Raw genomic sequence first — 21,237 nt, forward strand, 5'->3', positions numbered from 1 at the left:
ATTTCTTTGTGTTCAAGCAAGTTAATGTAATTTTTATAGATTTTAAAAATTATGTTTTGACAGCACTGCATAAAAATGTAAGAAGAATTTTTACCTCTATGATTAAAAATTAAAAATTAAGATGGCTATTTAAAAAGTAAAGCCAAATGTTTATAGAAGTATAAAGCAAGCTGGCTGAAGAGGGGAATTAGGTTTATCTATCCTTTTTTCTCTTATATATGGTTCCTGGGGAGGCATCATGTTTGAAGTGATAATATGGTTTTAGGGTCTAAGCAAAGAACTAAAACAAGGAGGAAGTTACAGCAATGTGTCTTTAGAATGTTGAACAAATAGACTGAAGGACAGCAAAGCAAATCAGTGTGGAGAACTGCAAATTCTTGGTGTCTTTTATTGTGCCGTAGACATGCCTGTGGCAGTGCACAGATTGTGAAGACTGGGTAGATCTCAGCAATACTTTCTTGGCTTATGAAAATTCAGTCCATAAAACCACACGAAAGTAGTCATCCAACGTGGAAAAAGTAAAAGGGGAAGAATTGAGATCTAGATTATTTAAGCAAAAGTGTCTTGAAATTATGCTGTTGGGGATGAGGGTAAAAAATTGTTTTGTATTATAAAATGGGATTAAACATAGATTTGATGGCTGAGATATAGGAAAAAAGTATAAAAATTAAATGGGGTTGAGGTGGAGGAAGGAATGGAAGAATTTCTGAATATGGTACTATACAATGCAAATCGCAGGCAAATATGCAAGACAGTGCTTAAAGTCCTGTAAAAATGTCTAGGAGTGTTTTCTGTTTGCCTAGTAGTGGGACACTATAGAAAAAAGGGAGAATTTGGTTGAGCCTTTAAAATTTTATTTAATTTTACTCTTATTGGCCTTAGTCATTTGTAAAACACTACTGTTTAATATTGACAACTTTGAAAGTCACTGAAAAAATTAAATGGCAATTTAATGTTAACAGTTCCTTATGGTTATCAAATCCATCAAAGCCCTTCATGAATATATTAAGCACAAACCCACTGAATTACTGTTGCCGAAGACAGCTTGGTATTTTAAAATTGCCTAGTGAGAATAGATGTACTGTAATAATAGGCAGGACTCTGGTCACAATTTGCTATTTTGTCTTTACATATAGAAAGAAACCCAGGCCTGTTTGTAATTATTTAATGTTTGAGAACCTCTGCTAACCTAGCAGAGGTCTTTTCTTTCGTTAGCCTTAAAATGATCTGTAGAAGTGTATTAGAAAATCATGTTTCATCTAAATTAATGTTTTTAAAATAGCTACAATAACAAAACAAAAATAAAATTCCTGTAACAAAAATAATTCATATGGTTAATGGTATAGAAAATTCAGTAAATAGTTCATATTGAGCCAGTTATGATTCAAAGCCCAAATGTGAGTTCTCCAAAATTTAATTAATAAGGCAGCCATGTTCTCCAGTTTCATTCTGTTGGAAGACTATCTTTTCATTAAATGTTGATAAAGATGTGGGGACTAGAGCTATCCTAAAGAGAGAGCAGGGCACACAGCATAAAATATATTTATGAACACCTTGCTTGTTTTACACCGCCTGGTCCTGAAACCATTCTTTGGAAGGGCCATGCAGCCTACCTTCCCTTAGAATGTTTTAAATTCCAAAATGCTGTCTCAATTATCTTTCATCCAAAGCCATAGTGTACTTAATCCAGGTATTAGAAAACATGATTTCTCTAAACAATCCAGATCAAGATGCAAAAGGACATAGTTACCCATCTACTCTCCCGAGTCTCTAATTGGCAGAATTTCAGGGAGTGAAGGTAAGGAGTACCTGGAAAAGTTAAATTATATCAGTGACCTTGCACTTTACTCCTCAGGTAAGCTCAAGAATAACTGTCCCTAACTCTGTTATTAGCCAAGAATAAAATGGGATCTTCAAGGTCATGCAATAGGCCTCTGAGGTAGAAAGTAGAGATTTTGATGAAAAGAATTTTTTAAAGGAGTGGAATCAAAATTTCTTGCCTTTTTATGCACCTGCTCACAGTTCAAGTTAGCCTTACCAAATCATAGAGGAGGAGTAAAATAGTTCCCCTGGAGAGGAGGGTACATTAAAATTTAGATAGTATTATAATAAAGAACGAGCATTTTCTTAGGATGTTGCTAGTCCTTGGCGACTAAGCCTGATCAGAAATACAAGGCAAGACAGGTATTTCAGTCCATTTCTTCTCTGGAGATCCAGGTGGCATACGACACTGGCCTGTACATCAAGACTACAAGGGTAAGGCAGAGCCAGAGTCTAAGAGAGGTAGGTGTAATCAAGACAAATATGTCTCTTTATTAAAAGTAGGTAAGGTAAGGACTTGCTCTGAGAACCCAGGCAGGAGAAATTCAGTTACTAGAGCTAGGAAATAAGGTCAGAACCAGATTATCATCAAAGCTGACCTCTGAGCATTGCGAGTCTGGATAAAGGAAATCAATTCAGTTAAAGGGAGAAGAGGGCTGCTACCTGGGCAGAGAATCGGAAGCCTCTGACAAGTCCAGAATGAGATGGACAGTTCTCGCACCTTATTCCCAATTTGCAGAACCCTAAAGACATATAGCATCTTGTTAATCACTCATATCCAGTCCATATTAAATTGCTTGTTCTTCTCATATTAAAACAAATGGCCAGGGCAGCAAAGTGCCTGAGTACAGTCATGTGCTGCATAATGACTTTTCTTCCTTTGGGTCAATGACCATCACATATATGATGGTGGTCCCATAAGATTCTAATATTGTATTTTTACTGTACCTTTTCTATGTTTAGATATGTTTCAGTACACAAATACTTAGCATTGTGTTACAATTGCCTGCAGTATTTGTTACATTAACATGTTGTATAGGTTTGTAGCCTGGTAGCAATAGGCTATACCATATAGCCCAAGTGTGTAGTAGCCTATACCATCTAGGTTTGTGTAAGTAGACTCTATAATGTTTGAGCAATGACAAAATCACCTAATGACACACTCTTCAGACTGTATCTCTGTTGTTAAGCAACACGTGACTGTGTATGTTTGTGTGTTTGCAAATGAGATAGAGAGCAAAATAGAATGAATGTTTCCTTATCTTGTTAACTTACTACATTATACTAACAAGATTAATAATCATAACTTAAAATCTGAAATTGTGAGCTGCATCTATCAGTACCTTTTGGTTCTGGTTGGGCTCTATGTCACATCTTTTATGGGTAAAATGACTTCATGTGAATTCCAGTGAGAATATAATTGTTTTCTTGTTGACTGCCACACAATTAGTGCTAGCCATAGAAAATTCAAAGGGCAAGAGGGATAATAATTTAGAAAATAAAAACAAATCTTCATTTCTAAAAACTCTTAAAAGAGCCCTTACAAGGCCAGACATGGTGGCTCATGCCCGTAATCCTAGCACTTTGGGAGGCCAAGGTGGGAGGATTACTTGACGCAAGGAGTTCAACACCAGCCTGTGTAACTGTGTAACTGTTTAGACCAGTTACTAAATAACTTGAAAGCCAGTAGATTTTAATTTTTTTAAATAGATTAGGCTGAAAGTAAATGCAGGCTGAATTGCTTTAATCCATTCTTTCTTTATGATAGTACAAGTGTATGCTTGGTAGCTGTTGACCTATATTTCTTAGAATTCCCTTTTCTGTGTGTTTCTGGTTAGGGTGGGCCACAAAGTAGATTCTCGTGTGAGACTTGGAGAGCAGAAATGAAGCAGCAGTCATTTCATAGTGCCCATATATTGTTGCTTATCTGCTGGTTCACTTCATTGGTCCAAGGCAGCAGCTGGTCCTGCAACTGCTTCATCTTCTGTTGGCTCCTCCTTTAGCTTCTCTGACTCCTGAGTCAAGTGTGTGCATTAAGCTCTGTAATGATGGGCCATGGCTTCTGAAGGAACTCCGTACCATCAAGGTCAGAGGCAGTGAGAGATAACTTGGGTTTCAGGATGTTCTCATGAACTATATGGCATACGCCTCCAGTTTCCAGCTTGTTGTGAATCCCTCCATCTTCCCTTCCTGACTCCTTGGCCTGTGGACTTCAAGCCCCCACATCAGATACAGAGACAACAGCCTTATAGAGACAGTTTAACCAGCTTGCACTATTGAGTAGAGTCAAATCTCTGCAAGAAATTGCTTTATATATTTCCCTCTCTAATTCCATTCTAGTAGTTCTGCTTTGCTTCTTGATCTCTGACTGATAGAGAATTGAGACAGTGACAGTATAAAATGAAGAGATATGTTTTAACCCTCAAAATTCTATCAGCAGGAAGCAGGTTGAGAAAATTACACAACTGAAAATATGGCTACCTTTCAGGAAAAGGAAGGATGACTCAGAGGGTAGAATCAAGAGTATGGAGAAGTTATTTCCAGGTGGGAGTAGAACTGTGTCCTAATCAAAGAACTTGCCTCATTTTCCTGGTTAGATTTTAGAATTGCTTTGGACCAGTTATCTTTGTATATTTCCTATTCTCCCCCCACCCTGTTTTGAACAGAAATGTCTATGGTGATTATTCTATGCCTGTCTCCTCATGTATGTTGAGTATGTAGGGAGAAGATAACTTGTCTTCTTACTTCATAGGTCTTTAGATTGGGAGATCTGTACTTGAAGAGCCGTATAAAGGGAATTACACTAGAAGACATCATGCATACCTGGGCTTGATTTAGATGATGAGATTCTGGACTTTGAGCCTATGCTGCAACGGGATGAGACTTTGCAGGTGATTTTGGGAGGGGATGCATATATTTTGCACGCGGGAGGGATGAGAATCATTGGGGGTCAAAGGGTTTGCTACTATAGCTAGCTTCCAATATGGCCTCCAGTGACCTCTATCTCCTGGTCTTCACAGCCTTGTATAGTCCCTTCCCCCTTTCACACCAGGCTTGGGTTGTGCGACCAATAAAATATGGAAGTGGTAAAGTTATGTCACTTTTGAGATTAAGTCATAAAGACATTGCAGTTTCTGTCTTGGTTGCTCTATCTCTTGGATTATGTGCTCTGGGGCAAGTCAGTTGCCTTATCATGAGGATATCCAAGCAGCCCTAGGGAGAAATCCATGTTGTAAAGAACTGAGTGTTTTTTCTAATAGCCAAAGAGTAATGAAGGACTCCAGCCAAGAGTTCCATGGTGAGCCATCTTCAAAGCAGATCCTCTGGCCACAATTAAGTCTGAAGATGATGGCAACTCAGCCTACAGCTTCACCGCAATCTCATTAGAGACTCTGAGCCAGAATCATCCACCTAAACTGCTCTTGGATTCCTGACCATCAGAAACTGTGTGAGATACTAAGTGTCTTAAGCTGCTAAATTGTATTATGCCTCAATAGATAACTAATACAACACCCAAGTATAAATATAATCTTTCACATGCCAATGAAAGCCAAGTAAAAATGAAGATAAGAGGGGCAGAGAAAAGTAAATCGTGTTTTGACCCATTGTCTGCTTTTCTTCAATTGTTCATTTAGATTCTTTTAAACCTAGGCCTGTGGGCAAGTATTTATTCAGTGCTCCTAAGCTAATTTTGAAGGATATAAGAAAGGGGGTTAGCTTCAGTTATAGGGAGATATTTATATATATATATTATATATTTTTTTTCTTTGAGCTGGAGGATCTACTTTTGAGAAGACAAATTATGAGATTTTCCCAGAGTCTAGTTTCTCCTTTGCAGAATGGTAGGGAGGTCACTACCTCTCTCAGGTTGAGATTTAAGGTTTCATTTATTATTCTTTTTTTAAACCTAATATGACTAGCTTAAAGAATGTAAAGTATGATTTGATTTCCTTCTTAGTTTTTGTTATGGAAACATTTGGAAACAAGAAATATGAATGTATTTCTTCTAACCTCTCTTTATTACTCTTTCTGTCCTATAATCAATTTCAGTAACTTTAACAATAAACAGTAAAAATGATAGAGTATACAAAGCATTTCCCAAGTGAATCCATCATGGACCTGTGTCTGAGAATGGTTTCCTAACTAGGGGAAATGTGTTTCATACAAAAAGTCCATTTTCTGTTATTGCCTTTTTTATTTGGACTACTAGATGCTATATATTTTAAGGCAATCTTAATAGTTTCCTGTCTCTCACTAACAAGAATGACTTGTCATAATGAGCAGTGTAGACACTGTCCATTTGATCCACTCCAGAAAGCTGTCTATTTGATACAAGAGCAAATCACCTCAATTCCTTTGTGGAATGAGTGGAGTATAAATAAATAAATGAGACACACGAATAAAAAAAAATTGGTCAGTTCTATCAGAAGGAAACAAAGGATTGGGACATTTGGAGGCCTCGTTTAATAAAAAATGTGACAAGACAAAGAATTATATGTGATAACTGTAAAGGGATAAAGAATCTTCACTGATATAAAATGTCCATGAAATAATTTCTTCCTTCTTTAGAAGATATCTTTAAGGATAATAGTTCTCAATTCTTTGAAGTTGTAAGACCTATATTGTAAAATGACTCTTTGTTCACTTTTATCCCCACCAAAATAATTTTAATTTTCAGCAATATTTCTGTAATTCATCACATTTCTAAATCTAGTAGGAACTTCAGATTCCATTTTGGGGAATGGCTTTGTTTTGGGGGTGTCACTTTTGTTGTTATTTTGCGTGTTTTACTTCAGTTGTAAAGTTTCTGTCTTGTTTTTTGTTTTGAGAGGCAAGACATGGACTCTAAAATGTTCTAATTTTTCCATTTACAATTAGCGTTTGGTGTTATTTCTTAGAGAATTACACAAAAATGTCATTGCATTTGACCATGTAATATTTTACTAAACTTTTTGATGAAATATTAATAGAGCCATTATTCTATGTTAGGTTTAAGGTTCCAGCTGGGGATGAAAGACAAGTTATGACAAATTTTGTGCCCTATAGGAGCTGGCTTCCAGAATACTGAATTCTTTCCAGAAGGTATTTAATTGATTTTTCCCACGTCCATCAGAGGACTCACTATCTATGGCAACTATACCTTATGAAATCTATTTCTTAACTAATATAATAAGACTTGAAAGTCAGTATTACTCCTTGATCCATGGGCTGCAGAATGGATGTTGTGTTAGCAGGCATGAAAAAACAACATTAATCTTGTACATCTCCATCAGAGCTCTTGGGTGGCTAGATGCATTGCCAATGAGCAGTAATATTTCCAAAGGAATCTTTTTTTCCTGAGCAGTAGGGTCTCAACAGCTGGCTTAAAATATTCACCATGCTGTAAACAGATGTGCTGTCATCCAGGCTCTGTCATTCCATTTATAGAGCAGAGGCAGAGTAGATTTAGCAAATTCTTAAGGGCCCTAGGATTTTTGGAATGGCAAATAAGCATTGGCTTCAACTTAAAGTTACCAGCTAACGTTAGCCTCTAATAAGAGAGTCAGCCTGTCCTTTGAAGCTTTGAAGCCAGGCATTGATTTCTCCTCTCTAGCTATGAACATCCTAGAAGGCATCTTGCAATATAAGGTTGCTTCATCTACATTGAAAATCAGTTGTTTAGTATAGCCACCCTTATCAGTGATCTTAGCTAGATCTTCTGAACTTGCTGCGGCTTCTGCATCAGCATTTGCTGTTTCACCTTGCACTTTTATATTATGGAAATGGTGTCTTTCCTTAAACCTCATGAACCAACGTTTGCTAGCCTCCAACTTTTCTTCTTCAACCTTTCTCAGCCTTCACAGAATTGAAGAGAGTTGGGGCTTTGGTCTGGATTAGGCTTTGGCTTAAGGGAATATTGTGACTGGTTTGATCCAGACTGCTAAAACTTTCTCCATATCAGCAATCAGGCTGTTTTACTTTCTTATCATTCATGTGTTTACTGGAGTAGCACTTCTAATTTCCTTCAAGAACTTTTTCTTTGCATGCACAACTTGGCTAACTGGTACCAGAGGCCTAGCTTTTGGGCCATCTCGGCTTTCAACATGCCTTCCTCACTAAACTTAATCATTCATAGCTTTTGATTCAAAGTGAGAGACATGTTACTCTTCTTTTCACTTGAACACACTGTAGGTTTATTAATTGGCCTAATTTCAATATTGTTATGTTTCAGGGAACTGGATGGTCTAAGGAGCTGCACAGATCTGGGAAGGGTTGGTTGGTGGAGCAGTCAGAACACACAATGTTTACTGGTTAAGTGCTCTGTCCTTATGGGTGTGGTTTGTGGTGCCCCCAAAACAATTACAATAGTAACTTCAAACATCACTGATAACAGATCACCATAACAGATATCATAAAATAAAAAAGTTTGAACTATTACAAGAATTACCAAAATGAGCACATGCTATTGAAAAAATCTGCCCAAAGGCTTGCTTGATGCAATTGCCACAAACCTTCATTTGTAAAAAGCATGCAAATCTGCAAAGCAAAATAAAACGAAGTATGCCTATATATATATTCTACACACACACACACACACACACACTTTAAAGGTTTTAAGGCAGCCAGAGGTGTCTTTTTAAAGGAAAACCTTAGATTTACAGATAGCAGACAATAAGTATTTGTTGACTAAATCGTCAAGTTGGAGTGAACAGATTTTATAATTTTATTTTACTAATCACCCCCAGCAATTTTCTTTGATGCTTGTAGCTGGGACAGTGGTTCCTATGTCTATTTGGCCTTATTTTTATTATTTTTTTCATCCAAAGGATAGCGCCTAGAACTTCCTACTCTTCCTAGTGGGGATAAAATAATTCACCTCAAGAATGTGAATTAGGTAGAAAAGTAATCTAAGAGCCAATCAAAATGCTCCCCTAGCAGCCGCAGACTGACTTCTCAGGGAGGACTGGCGGAAGATGCGACTTTGTTACCTCCATTCAATCGGACAAAGAAGGCCGTAACAGTTTGGGACAATCGAAAATTCCCTGTGGATTACCAGGCGAGGTGTTAAACCAATGTGGGACTAAGCATTAGCCAGAAGGCCTCTTAATCGGAAAGCTTCTAGGCGCTCCTGGTACCTTACTTTTTGGGATCCTAGAGAAATAGCCAACAGTTGTGGCGGTACCAGTAACCAAAATGGCGACAAGGGGCGTCAGATACGTGTCACGTGACACAGCCCCAGTTGTCTCCCTTCCCACCAGCCGCTCCTCCTCCAGCTTTCCTGCGTAGCAGTGGGCGTGGCTTGCCCGGGCATTCTTTCTTCGGCGGCCGGGAAAACCTAAGAATACACATGCGCAGTTGGACCCCTCCGGCCCTTCATGCCTTCTCCCCGCCCACGGTGCCGCCCCGATCTTGCGGGCGGGGCTGGGCCGAAAGTCCAGCTGCGGCTGGCTGGAGAGTCAGTGACTTCCTTGTTGTGAGCCCCGGCCTGGCAGTGTCCCGACTCGTAGACCCGCTGTTCTTAGCGGGACTGCTGGCCCAAGTCTAGTTCGGAGCTGCAACCCCACGCCACCCGTAACCTTTCAGGACAGGTCCTTTCCCCGCACTCCTTGTGCTCCTAACATGCCCAATCCCAGCAGCACCTCCTCTCCCTACCCCCTCCCTGAGGAAATTAGGAACCTGTTGGCAGGTAACGAGCGGGTAGGGGGCGGGTAACGCTGTTGGGGCGGGGGCGAGGGAACAGCGAGCCGGTGGGGACAAGCATTCAGAGTCCATACCCTCTTTCCCCGCGTTCCCCACGTCTTCTGGCCAGTGGGGGCGGGACAGGGAGGAGGGAAGAAGAGTGTTTCGTCTGAAAAAGGGAGTGGGCGTGTGTGTTGAAATGTGGTGCGGGGCTGGTGGCGAAGCCCTTCTTGATGGTCTACACAAATGGGATCAGGACAATCCTGTGCATCGTGAAGACGCTGTGTGTGTGTGTGTGTGTGTGTGTGTGTGTGTGTGTGTGAGGGAGGGAGGGAGGGATGGGGTGGAGGGAGAGTAAGAAAGGGAGAGAGAATGATAATGATAATGAATGCATGTGTGAGAACTGGGACGGGAACAGAAGTCAAAGAAGTAGTTCTTGGATGGCCTGGCCCATGGAAGTGGAGGGTGTAGAGATGCAAAGAGATGTCAGAGCCACAGGTGTTAGGGGTTATGGGGTGGAAAGGTTTGTCATTTCTAAAACTCTCATTTTTGTTGAACATTCAGTCCACTGATATTTAAGACTTTTGAAGAGGGCCTGATTCTCAAATGGCTACTTGTCTTCAGCCTTAGTAGTATATTAAAGCAAAAAAGGAAGGATGTGTTAAAGCCCTACTTCCTGTGTCACAGGACGAAAGTACTTCATCTATGCACCCTCATCTTCCCCTTCTCAGTTTTACATTACCATTTATAGGAACTTATTTTAGGAGTTAAAAAAATGTGATTCTTCAATGCTATTAGGAATCCACTGCTAGTTCATTAATGTACTGGATATGGATGTGTGTATTTTCACTAAGGACCAATAAAAATTTATATTTCTGTACAAGGTAGAAAAAAAAATTTTTTTTTAAGGCAGCACAAATCTTGCCTATCCTGATGTTCTGGAATTTTTACCAGCATTTACTTTGTCTTGTGTATGTCAGAATCCTGGAAACAGGATTGTTGATTGTTTTATCTTAGATGTCTCTAAAATATGTATCTTTTAATATTGATCATAAATAACTAGGTTAAAGAGTTTCTCTTAGTGCCTCTATTACAAATTGCCTACTTTAGCTCCTGAACAGCAATTTCATCTAAAATGTGACATTTGAAATACTAAGTTACTGCTATAGCAGTGTGAGACCAAATCTCCTAATATGCTGTTATGCTATTTTGGTGGTTGGCATCATGAATGTGGTAGAGAAAATAAAACTATGTGTAGGAATGTAGACTTATATTTGTATGAATGTGATATAGTGTGATGAGTGCATTTGTGGTGGAATAGTATTTCATTTCTTGTCATCATTAATGAGTATCACTAAGGGAAATAGTGAAAGGAGTGTAAAAACTTACTTAAGGCAGCTTTTATTCCATTATATGAGAGTTTCACAGGAGTACTGGTTTTGTTTTACACTCCAGTTAACATTTTTGTTGTTACAATGCTGGAATTGCTTGTTTATAATATTATTGTAATAACTGGATCAGAGAAGTGTTTATTATCATTATTCCAAAAATAGATGTCACCATTTTAAGGATATTCTAGGTCTGTATTTTTGAATTTAAGAAATAAAGTACAGACCTCTGGGTGCATGTTTTCAAAGGTTGGCAGTTCCCACAGTAGATAGTTTGTTATTTGGATCCATAATCATACATTCACAGATAGTATGATATATAGTTTATTCTCTGATCCCTATAGAACACAAGTATTTCTTGTGACCCTTATTGTGTAACTTAAAAACCTCAGAATTACATATTTAAAATATCTGCCAATGCCAACTTCCTACATATTTCTGCCATCTCTTTTTAGTCAGATAATATTTTAGCATAATACCTACAATTAGCTTTTTTAAAAAGTCATTTTATTGACATTTTAATATTTCATATTATTAAAGCAATTCACATTAAAACACAAAGTATGAAAAAATAAAACTTTGGGGATTATAAATTTGGATTGCACTTTAATTTCAGAGGATATTTTCAAGAAGTATGGATGTGAGTTGGGGGATATATATGGTTAAGGAAATGAAATAAGTGAACCAGTGTTTTCCAGGTTATTTTTTACTTATTAGAAAACTTGTTAATATTTTATATTTGACTCTAATTAATCTTTTTTGAGGTAGGGAAGTTTTCAAGAATAGATACTCTCTCAGCAGTTTTTCACATATTTCATCCAAAAAATATTGTTGGGATTGTGAATGATAATTTTTGTAATTCAAGTATGTTGGGTAATAGTACATGACTAGATTTAGAATTACTAAAACTATAGAGGAAGTGTTTGTATTGTTTTCAATTTTAGAGATATTACTGGCTTACCTAGTACATTTTCTTTGAAACTAAGGAGATATTGGTAGTGATAGTTGTAGTTAACAGCTGAGTGCCTTAGGGTGTCTGGTACTGTGCTAGAATTCCAAGGTAGAGAAGGTAAGAAAGTAAACTTTTCAGAAGTTTAAAATCCTTTGCTTTCAGAAAAAAGAATATAAAGTCAAAAGATAATGGCTGTCAAAATAACTGCTTAGATATTTCTGTTTGTGTTCCATGCGCCTATCATCCAAATCATTATATGTCATGTGTTATTTGATATTTCAACTGTTTGATAGGGATAGGTGCTCAAATGTATTCTTATCATATTTATTGTTTTTCTTTTTCTGTATTTTTACCTCTGATTATGGCAATTCTAGGCTACCCTTCTTTTCCCTTTTAAAAACATTCTATAGAAATGTAAAAAAAAAAAAGAGGTTGTCATTCTTAACTCACATTTAATGATACCCTTGAAAAAGTGCCTATATAGTTTGGCTGTTATATTTTCTGTGGAATCAGTATATTAAATCTTGAAGACCTATGCTTTTTATTAAAAGTGTTGAATTCTTTTAGTTACATGAATAGAAAAGGGTTTACAGAATTTTGTTGTTAAAAGCAAATTTTGAACTGCCATATGGACTATGGGCAAAACCTTTGATTCCCCCCACCCAGGTTTAGCCTGGATAATTAAAATCAAAGGGTAATCCCAAATCTTATCCATTTAATCTTCTCTCACATCCAAATATTTTGACTAGGACTAAGGCAAGAATAATCTTGATTTATGTGAGTTTTTTTCCCCCAGGCAGGCAAGAAATAAGAGGAACTAGAACCACTGTCCTCTATCCCCTTTCATTTGTTTAAGCACCCTTTAAATACTGGTTTGTTAGTGACTTGAAATTAGATAGTCTCATTTATTTGTTGAAGGATAACAAAGCTATAGATGTTATTTTCTTTTTACTAAACTAGAAAATGAGACCAAGGTTAAAAGAAGAAAACAGTGGTCGTCAGTGCTCTGAAAAATCAAAACCAAATCAAACAAATAATAAATAAAGTGGCTATATGGTGTCTGCAGAGTGACCTTGAGATTTTGTTCAAATGGCTGTCTTGATTAGAAATACTGCATTTTTTTGCTATTGGGGATTTTCAGAACTTTTTTTTTTTTTTACCTTCACACATTATAATTGATAATCCCTTTAGGGGCACTAGGTAAAGAATGCAATTCATTTGAAATACAGGCAGAATTTTTTCAATGCTGAGTATAGTACAGTTTGATTTCCACCTTCCCAAAGTTCCATTTATAATTTGGTCAACATTTTGGTTTTATTTTTCCTAAGAGAATTATTTATGGTGTATCTAGTGTCCCATAACTTTCTTCTAGGGCACTGGCTGAGTATGTAAAGGGAAGAGTGCCACCTACTGAGTCCCCAATAGTCACCTACTTCTTTAGCACCTGGATTTTCCTACAGAGAGCAAGGACAAGTCTGCCCCATTTTGGCAGCAGTAACTAATGAGCATAAAGTTGATATGAGAATATTTAATCTCAAAATGAAATCAATCTATGACACCGCTAAGATTTTCTCTTCTAGAAATAGGATATATGTTTGTAAATCAAGGGATCAGAAGTTTATAGAGATTTTTATATGGGTCATATAATATAGATGAATTAAGATGTACTATTAGGAAAACTATTTGTGTATCTATCTTAAGCATAAAATGCCCTACTTTTTCTTGGGGGGGGGGAATCTTTAGCATGGCTTTCTATTGCAAGTGTTTTCATTTCAGATGACTAAATAAGGCCCTTGACACTATGCATAGTTTTTATAGTTAATCCAAATTATCATTTGTTTCCTTTAAAAAGAAGAATCTAAACATACTAAAAAATGAGCAGTATATGAAAAATTTGCAAGTGGGTTTATCTCTACTGTTATCTGCATTAAAGTTATTACTAGAAAGAAGGTAGAAACAACAGAGTAGGAAAAGCCTCTGGTGATTTGAAACACAGTTCAGTTTTCTCTCATAAATTTAAGACTAAGTGTCATATATGGGTGATAAAAGTGGCATAGGCTAGGTTTTATATACTCATTATTCACTTAGTTTGTCTTTTTCAATTAAAGCCAAGTCTATCTTTTTCATTCCACTGAGTTTACATTTCTTTTTCAATCACATTCTGAACACATTACAATAGATGCTGCCTAACAGTGAATATAGTGTAAATCTCAGGCTAATGTGTTATTCACTGTGGCTTCTTTGAAAATGTGTGGTAAAAAGATTTTGATTATTGTAAGGTGCTATTTATCAAGAGTCATCTTTTAGAGGTTGAAAGATGTTCAGCCCTGTCTTTCAACAGCCCAGCTTTCTATCAAAATAAATCATTTAGCTTCCAAAGCCAATTTTGAAAATTTTGTCAGATGATTGGATTATAAGACTCGGGTATGTTTTGCCCATTTGTGCTATGAGAATTCCTGAGCCTGTTCAACATGTCTCTTTCTCCATGTTTGAAAAGTCCACAGTTCATCCATAACCTATAAAAGTGCTAGGTAATCAAGGAAAAGACATTGATTAAAACAATCAATAACTTTTCAATTAGCTATTTTCCATCTTTGGGCATTTGGGTCCATTGATCTGCATGAGCCCAGTTTAATTGATTTTTATGTTTTCACCAGAAGCTGTTTGGTCAGACCATACCTTGCTTTAACGGAGAAGAAACCCATGTCTTTCACCCCACTACCCTCCCCCACTAAAGCAGCTTAAATTCTACTAGAATCCTTACCACATTAAGTTTGGTGACCTCACATCTCAGTGAACACAAAGGAAGTCCTGCCCAGTTCATAAAATAGAGAAGTAGAATTAAGTAGTAAAGCCATTTGGGGTGCTGTGCAATTGCTTTTACATTTATTTTATTGATCTGAGGCTGAGCAAATGGTGGTAGATCTAGCCCAATTCTTGCCCTCTCATACAATTCAGGCCATCACAGAGGCTGTGTTGTGTATGTGTGTGCGGGGAGGTATTGGGTGGTTGGGGGAACTAGGCAGGAGGACAGGGGGTGTTACCTTTGTGACTTGTTTACAACCTTCAGAGCCTGCAAGTCCTAATTCCAGGCTGTTTGTTAGTGGGGGATGGTGAGGACAAGTGGTCAAACCTCACCTCTTTTCAAGAGTGGGAACCTGTGCTATGTACTCAACTTCAAGAAGCGAAGAGTTTATCATTTTCAAGAATTTTAAAGCTATTCTTACCTTGTGTGATTCCATCTTTTCACTGTATGATCTGTATAAAAGGTGGTAGAAAGTGGTTAGCGTATGTATTATATACCTGTCCCAATGACTGGACTCTAACTCTAGGGGAAGAATGGGTGGCAGCTTTTGTAGGGGGTCTGTATATACAAAAAAAAAAAAAAAAAAAAAAGGAAGATTGGAGTACCTACCATTCAGTGATTGGATGTGTTAAGTGTTTGCATCTTAGGGGTCACCCTGGCTACATAGAGGTTTCTAACTTAAACTGCTTAAGGATTGCCAAGCCGCAACATGTCATCTTTTAATTCTGTTTTCAGACCTTAACATGTATCTACAGAGCAGTTGTATTAATAAATCTGATCTTTTCAGCGGTCTTCTCCCCCAGATCCTTACAGCTATACCACCAGATAAGGTTTACTCTTGACAATATAAAGGTGTTAACAGGAGCAAAAATCATCACGTTTCATTTCACCGTTTTAACTTTTTCCTGATGATGACTTGAGGGGCAGAGGCTGATGGAGGGCGGGAAATTCTGGCTTTAAGTGTAAGCAGTGCAGACCTGCGGTCTACTGGGCTGCGGACGGGCAGCAGAGGGTGGGAGTGGTTAGACCTGGTGCCTTGGGGGTGTCCCCTTTCCCGCGCCTTCTCCGCAAGGACCGGGTGGGCCTCTCTGGTGCTTCTCTCCTGTGGCCCGTGTGCGCCTGGGTGTGTGAGTGGAGACCCTCCCTCCGAGGAAGAGAATTCTAAACACTAGGCCAAGAGGCAAGCGAGGCAGGCTGACCTTTTCTTGTAATCAAATTATGGCGTTTCCCTGAATTACAGGCAGTCAGCAATCATTGAAATCTACATATTAACCAAGGGACCTGAGCCCTAGAGGAAGGTAGAAGAGGGCTAACGCGCTGGCTAGTTTACCGTCTGCAGTAAACTATTGTGACTGGAGCACAATAAAACGCTTCAAATCTCTTTTCCAACCAGCCAGAGAAGCGCTTGATTCGTCTAAGACTTTTATTGCTCGCTTTTGAAATATTACCCTGGCTCTGAGCTACAAAGCCGCAGATCCAGCCCCATTTGTCTGGCGAGGGCGCTGCCCCAAACCCAGCTTTTCCTGCTCACAGATCCGTCTGACCGGAACCCGGGGGTTTAATACTCCGAGAGAGAGTCGATTTTCCTGGAGGGCAGAGCTGGAACGTCTCCCAGGGAAGCCCTAGTAACTTCTTTCCGGCGCTCGCTGTGTCTTGGTGGCGCGGGAGCAGCATCAGCGCGCCGTGCAGGCACCGCCGGGGCGGCCAGCACGTCCAGGGAGTCTCCTGTGCGCGCGAGGGGCTGGCTTCGTTCCATTCCAAAATAAATGGGCAAAGCGTAGATTGTAAGAAATAACTTAGATTTCAAAAGCTTAAAAACCAACCTCGTCTGTGGACAACCAGCAAACTAAGGTTATTGCAGAAACCGCTTCCAGTTTAAAGTTAGTTGTTAAGGGGGAAAGAAACCCCTAAATCAGCAAAGCAGTTCCTGCGCTGTCCGTGTCTCTTTTGGAGAAATAATTACCAACAGAGTCAATGTTTTTTAAATAACTTTAATTGCCTTAAACCCTTTTCTGGGAAAAGCTTAGGAATAAGTGCATTAAAAAGACTAATGTAAAAATATAGACCTTTTCCCTTACCCAATCTCTGACTCTCTGCCCCCCTTGAAAAATACCGATTCTTCCTGCAGTCCCACACTCTTTAAACAAATATTTTCTCATAAAATAGTAGCATGGATCAGTATTTTTAAAACATTTTGGAGGGTGTTAGGGAACACTATATAGAGTATTGCAGTCTTTTTTATTTTCTGAGTTTTTATGGGACCTAAGTGACCTTTTAAGAAAAAACTCTTGAGGTAATTCGTTATTATTGCTTCCGGAGATAGAAAATTGATCCTGTTTATTTAAACTTGGATTGTATAATGAAAATGTAAAATAGGCAATTAAATACTCAAGGAAGAGGGAATTAAAGACAAACAGTGAGTGAAAATAACATTAAGCAGACTTTTCACCATTGTGCCAGGGATTCTCCCAAGCATTGAGTCGGGTTGGAAGAAAGAATCAGCGGTAGGAATGTTACTTCTTCCCTTATTCCACTTTCTTATAAGGGTTACTGTAAGGAGAGCCAGTGGTTTTTTTCCATTTCAGCTAGTAGCTGAATGAATGTCCAAAAGTTGCTTGCTCCTCTGGATACAAAGTTTAAAGAGCTTAGAGGAGCTTCTTCCTAAGTTTCATTATTTTGAACTCACTTTATAAGTCTGTGTCTAATTTGCCCTGGTACTGGATTATGTCTCTATGTCCCCCTCTTCAAAATATGGGCAACTCAAGGAAAAGAAGCTGTGACATTTTGCTTTTACTTCGTTTTGATACTTATTTTTACCACATTAGTTGTTCATGGACTTCCAACCATAAGCTATTATTAAAAATTGTTACAAGATTAAATTTTAATTCTTTCACTTGTCCATATTGACTTAGTGAAAAATTAGCTTTGTACATTTATTATGTACAAAGTGTATAACAGTGTATAACAGTATAATCAACTTTCCTCATTGGGTCAAGATACTTTTTGTAATCAAGAACTTAAAATTGATTACAAACACTCTGTCCCATGTATTACGTTTTAAATTGTTAATTATAAGTACAGTTGAGAGTCTATTTATTATGCTACTTTGAATTACGTATATGTAATATTATTATGTATTGATACCATCTTTTTATCAATAAGAGTTAGGAGGCAAAGTAGTTAGATAAAAAGGAAAGTAAAGCATACATAAATGTCTTCAATATGAAAGATGGATGATTTATAGCCATGCCTACTTAAATTTTTTTATGATATACCCTATATTTCAAAATGAGCTTTGGAATTCTGAAAATAAAATTAAGTTGCACAGTATTTTCATGAACAATGAGAATGGAACTGTTATAAAAATCAAACTGCAAGGACTTGTTGAAATTTCACACACGAGAGAGCCAGACAACAGAATAATTTAGAAGTTTACTAAGAATTCTAAAAAGAGGCTATGAAGGAATATTATATGAGGCCATAGAAATCATATTTATTGACTATATTTTTAAATAGTGGAAGAATCTATTTTTCTACTTCTTTATTTAAAATATATCTCAGGTGGTAATACCAGGGCGGGGAGCAAGAGCTCTCAAAACCACACAGCTGGTTATCTTTTTTATTGAGGGTGGCCAGAATGGGTGGGGCAGGTGGGAAGGAGGAGGGCTTGATTTGGGGATCTTGGCTAGAAGAACAGATTTATTTTTTTCCTTTAAAGCATTAAACATTGTGTATACCCATTGTATATATCTAAAAACGGACTACACTAGGGAAAACAGATCCTTGCCAAAGACATGAGCTTATATTGATATAATATTATGAATGAGCTGTTTATACAACAACTTATAAAATACTATAAAATGGTAGTAACACATGCATAAAGCTTGGTGTTTGCTTTTATATAAGAGAATTTGTTTTATGGGGCACCATAGTTTATTAAAACTTGCGTGCTTCTTCCTGGTTTAATGATGCCAAATATCCAAATAGCATTTGCTGTGCTAAGCATAAGTAGAGCATCCAAATTTTATTAGCCAAGTGAGGAATAGATTTGTCCAACTTTGTATTTGAAACATACTTCTGCTGTTATGCTTTGGATTGACAAATAACTATAACAGATTGTACAGATATTAACACTTATGTATAGAAACAGTTATCCAATTTGTCTTCACAAAAAATGATTCTTTCCTGTAATTTGTATCCTGTTTCTTATGTTTCATGGTTTAGATGTTGAAACATTTGTAGCAGATATATTGAGAGGGGAAAATTTATCCAAGAAAGCAAAGGAAAAGAGAGAAACCCTTATTAAGAAGATAAAAGATGTAAAGTCTATGTAAGTCACTTGCCTTTTGTTACTAATTTCTTACTTAGAAGCAACTGTGTAATTAACATTTTAATAAGGAATTGATTATCATGGAGTTAAGTTTTTATGTTCTAATTTAATTATTGTTAAGTATTGTAAAGGACAAAAATATGTTTCTACTATAATAGTTTTTAAACACAGACATATTTATCATAATATGCTTTCTTATGAAGGTTCTTGATTATGCATTTATCTAAGCATTCTAGCAAAATCTAACTGTTTATTTTGATTAGCCAAGGGTATATTTGGTTTAAATGATAAGACATAGGTAGCTTGAGGATTTTAATATAAATATGGAAAATACCTCAGACACTGAAAAAGAGAATCCTTTTAATTATTACTACTTTAAATGAATAAATATAATGTATGTTCTAGGTATTAAAATATGTCCTCATTTTGCTGCTGTACTTAGATCTTTAAAAATCATTTTATTATAAATTCCTAAGCATTTGGAATTGTTATTTCAGGGCAGGAAATAGTTTTTACTCTAGATATATATTTATAATACAGATTTTGGATTTGAAGTATTGCCAGCAATTAGACCTTGTTTTGATCTTTCAACCTCATTTTAAAATATAATGTTCTTTAATTTGCAGCTATCTTCAGGAATTTCAAGACAAAGGTAAATATTCAAGTTTGTCAAACTCGAAATTTCTTTTCCTCTGTGAAGATTTTGAATGGAATAATCCCACACATATTGAAATTTGATAATTGGAATCAAAATTTAAATTTCCATATTGTATACTTAGACTTTCAAGATGAGAGTGCTAGCTCCCCCTGCTGAGAAAAAAATTAAAAAGCATATCCAGAATCTACTCTGCACGGTCTTCTGACACAGAAATCGTACGTATTTAACATTCTCGGGTTGTGTTTCTTAGAGTACATCGTGGCAGACGTTTTTTAGGAAAGGCATATACCTGCAGTTACACGTGGAATAAATCAGTGAAGCAGAGGTGAGGTATTAACCCAACACCTTTAACACTGCAGAGATCATTTTATAGTAGTGATGGGAGCAAGAGGGCCTGTGGCTGAATGCTCACGGGTAATGTTTTAAAAAACAGTATACATTTTTGTTTGAGAACATGAATAAAAATCTTTTTCAAATGCTGGTTTTTGTTTTCCTCATAGTTCTTTTGAAATGAATGAATGCGTACCATAGAAATTTGTAAAGAAGGGAATTCAGTTTAATTTTTTGGAAATATGTGAGAGTGTTGATAACCTGATTGTCTTCCTTTAGATTTGAGAGAGAGCTGCTTGGCATAGTGGAAACCAGATCGAGAAAGGTGTAGGAAGTTCCTACATTTCATGTCTTCAGTTCTGTAAGGGAAACTGGATATGGCCCTTAATTCCATGATGCTGATTCATAGGTCATGACCTACAGCTTGCGGATGCTGGTGTGAGGGTCACAGTATGGTGTCAGTTAACCTATATGGAGCTGGATTCTGGGTTTGAGGAAGACACAGTGTGGCATCTTCTAACTGACGTTTGCAGATCCCACAGAGCAATTCATATTTATGCCAATAGATAATTGAGAGGGTAATGATGGTTTCATTAAACCAGTTATTTAACCAGACAAACCTAAAATCAGTTGAGAGGAAGTCTCAGTTTCTTTTCACATTAAATAGTTAAGATTGGTGTGATTGAAAGGGATGAGAAGAGATATTTTTTCCATATTAAGATTTTTAACACTGAAAGAGCAGGAAACTCCTCCCCACAAGTACCCACTTTTTTGTGCTCTACAATAAATCCTAAACTATGGATTTAATCATATTGCATTTTGCTTAGTTGAGTATAGAAATGAATTTATGCATTTTAGTTATAATTTTTATTATATAGTACATTATTTCTGGAGTAATACTAGATATCAGATTCTGCTTCTCTTCTTAAAAGGCATATTTTGTTCCAGTGATTACTTATTGAACTTGAACTGTGGCTTTATTATTTGTACATTTAAAATTTTAAGCTAAAAAATTTTAGCTTAAAATAATACAATAATATGAAGTCATTGTATAATTGCGTGTAGTTCAGTAATATTAGTAGTAAAGGATCTTTCTTTCCCTTTGGTATTCTGTTTTAGAACTTGTTCAGGTGTGTGGATATTAAAAGTACATTACTGAGATAATATATTCTTTGTCTCCAAAGAGAATGGAAGTTTATACAGTATTTTATAGAAATTGAAAAATGAGCCTAAAATAAGAGTTCAAATAAGGAATTCAGAGATTCCCCATAATCATTTTCCCTCTGAATAAGT

General features: G+C 37.0%; 1 protein-coding gene across 2 annotated transcripts in view; it reads left to right on the top strand.

Moving 5' to 3' along the window:
- Nucleotides 1-9,266: 9,266 nt before the first annotated feature.
- The window catches only part of SKAP2 (src kinase associated phosphoprotein 2), a 172,585-nt gene continuing 160,614 nt past the window's right edge, over nt 9,267-21,237 (top strand). For both annotated transcript variants that reach the window (XM_069461838.1, XM_069461839.1), the window contains exons 1-3: nt 9,267-9,487; nt 18,851-18,956; nt 19,583-19,608. In XM_069461838.1, coding sequence (XP_069317939.1) covers nt 9,421-9,487; nt 18,851-18,956; nt 19,583-19,608 — 199 coding nt within the window. In that variant the 5' untranslated portion in view covers nt 9,267-9,420. The remainder of the gene's footprint in view (nt 9,488-18,850; nt 18,957-19,582; nt 19,609-21,237) is intronic.

This window comes from Eulemur rufifrons, chromosome 29 (genome assembly GCF_041146395.1).
Source record: "Eulemur rufifrons isolate Redbay chromosome 29, OSU_ERuf_1, whole genome shotgun sequence".
In the NCBI taxonomy this organism is placed as follows: domain Eukaryota; kingdom Metazoa; phylum Chordata; class Mammalia; order Primates; family Lemuridae; genus Eulemur; species Eulemur rufifrons.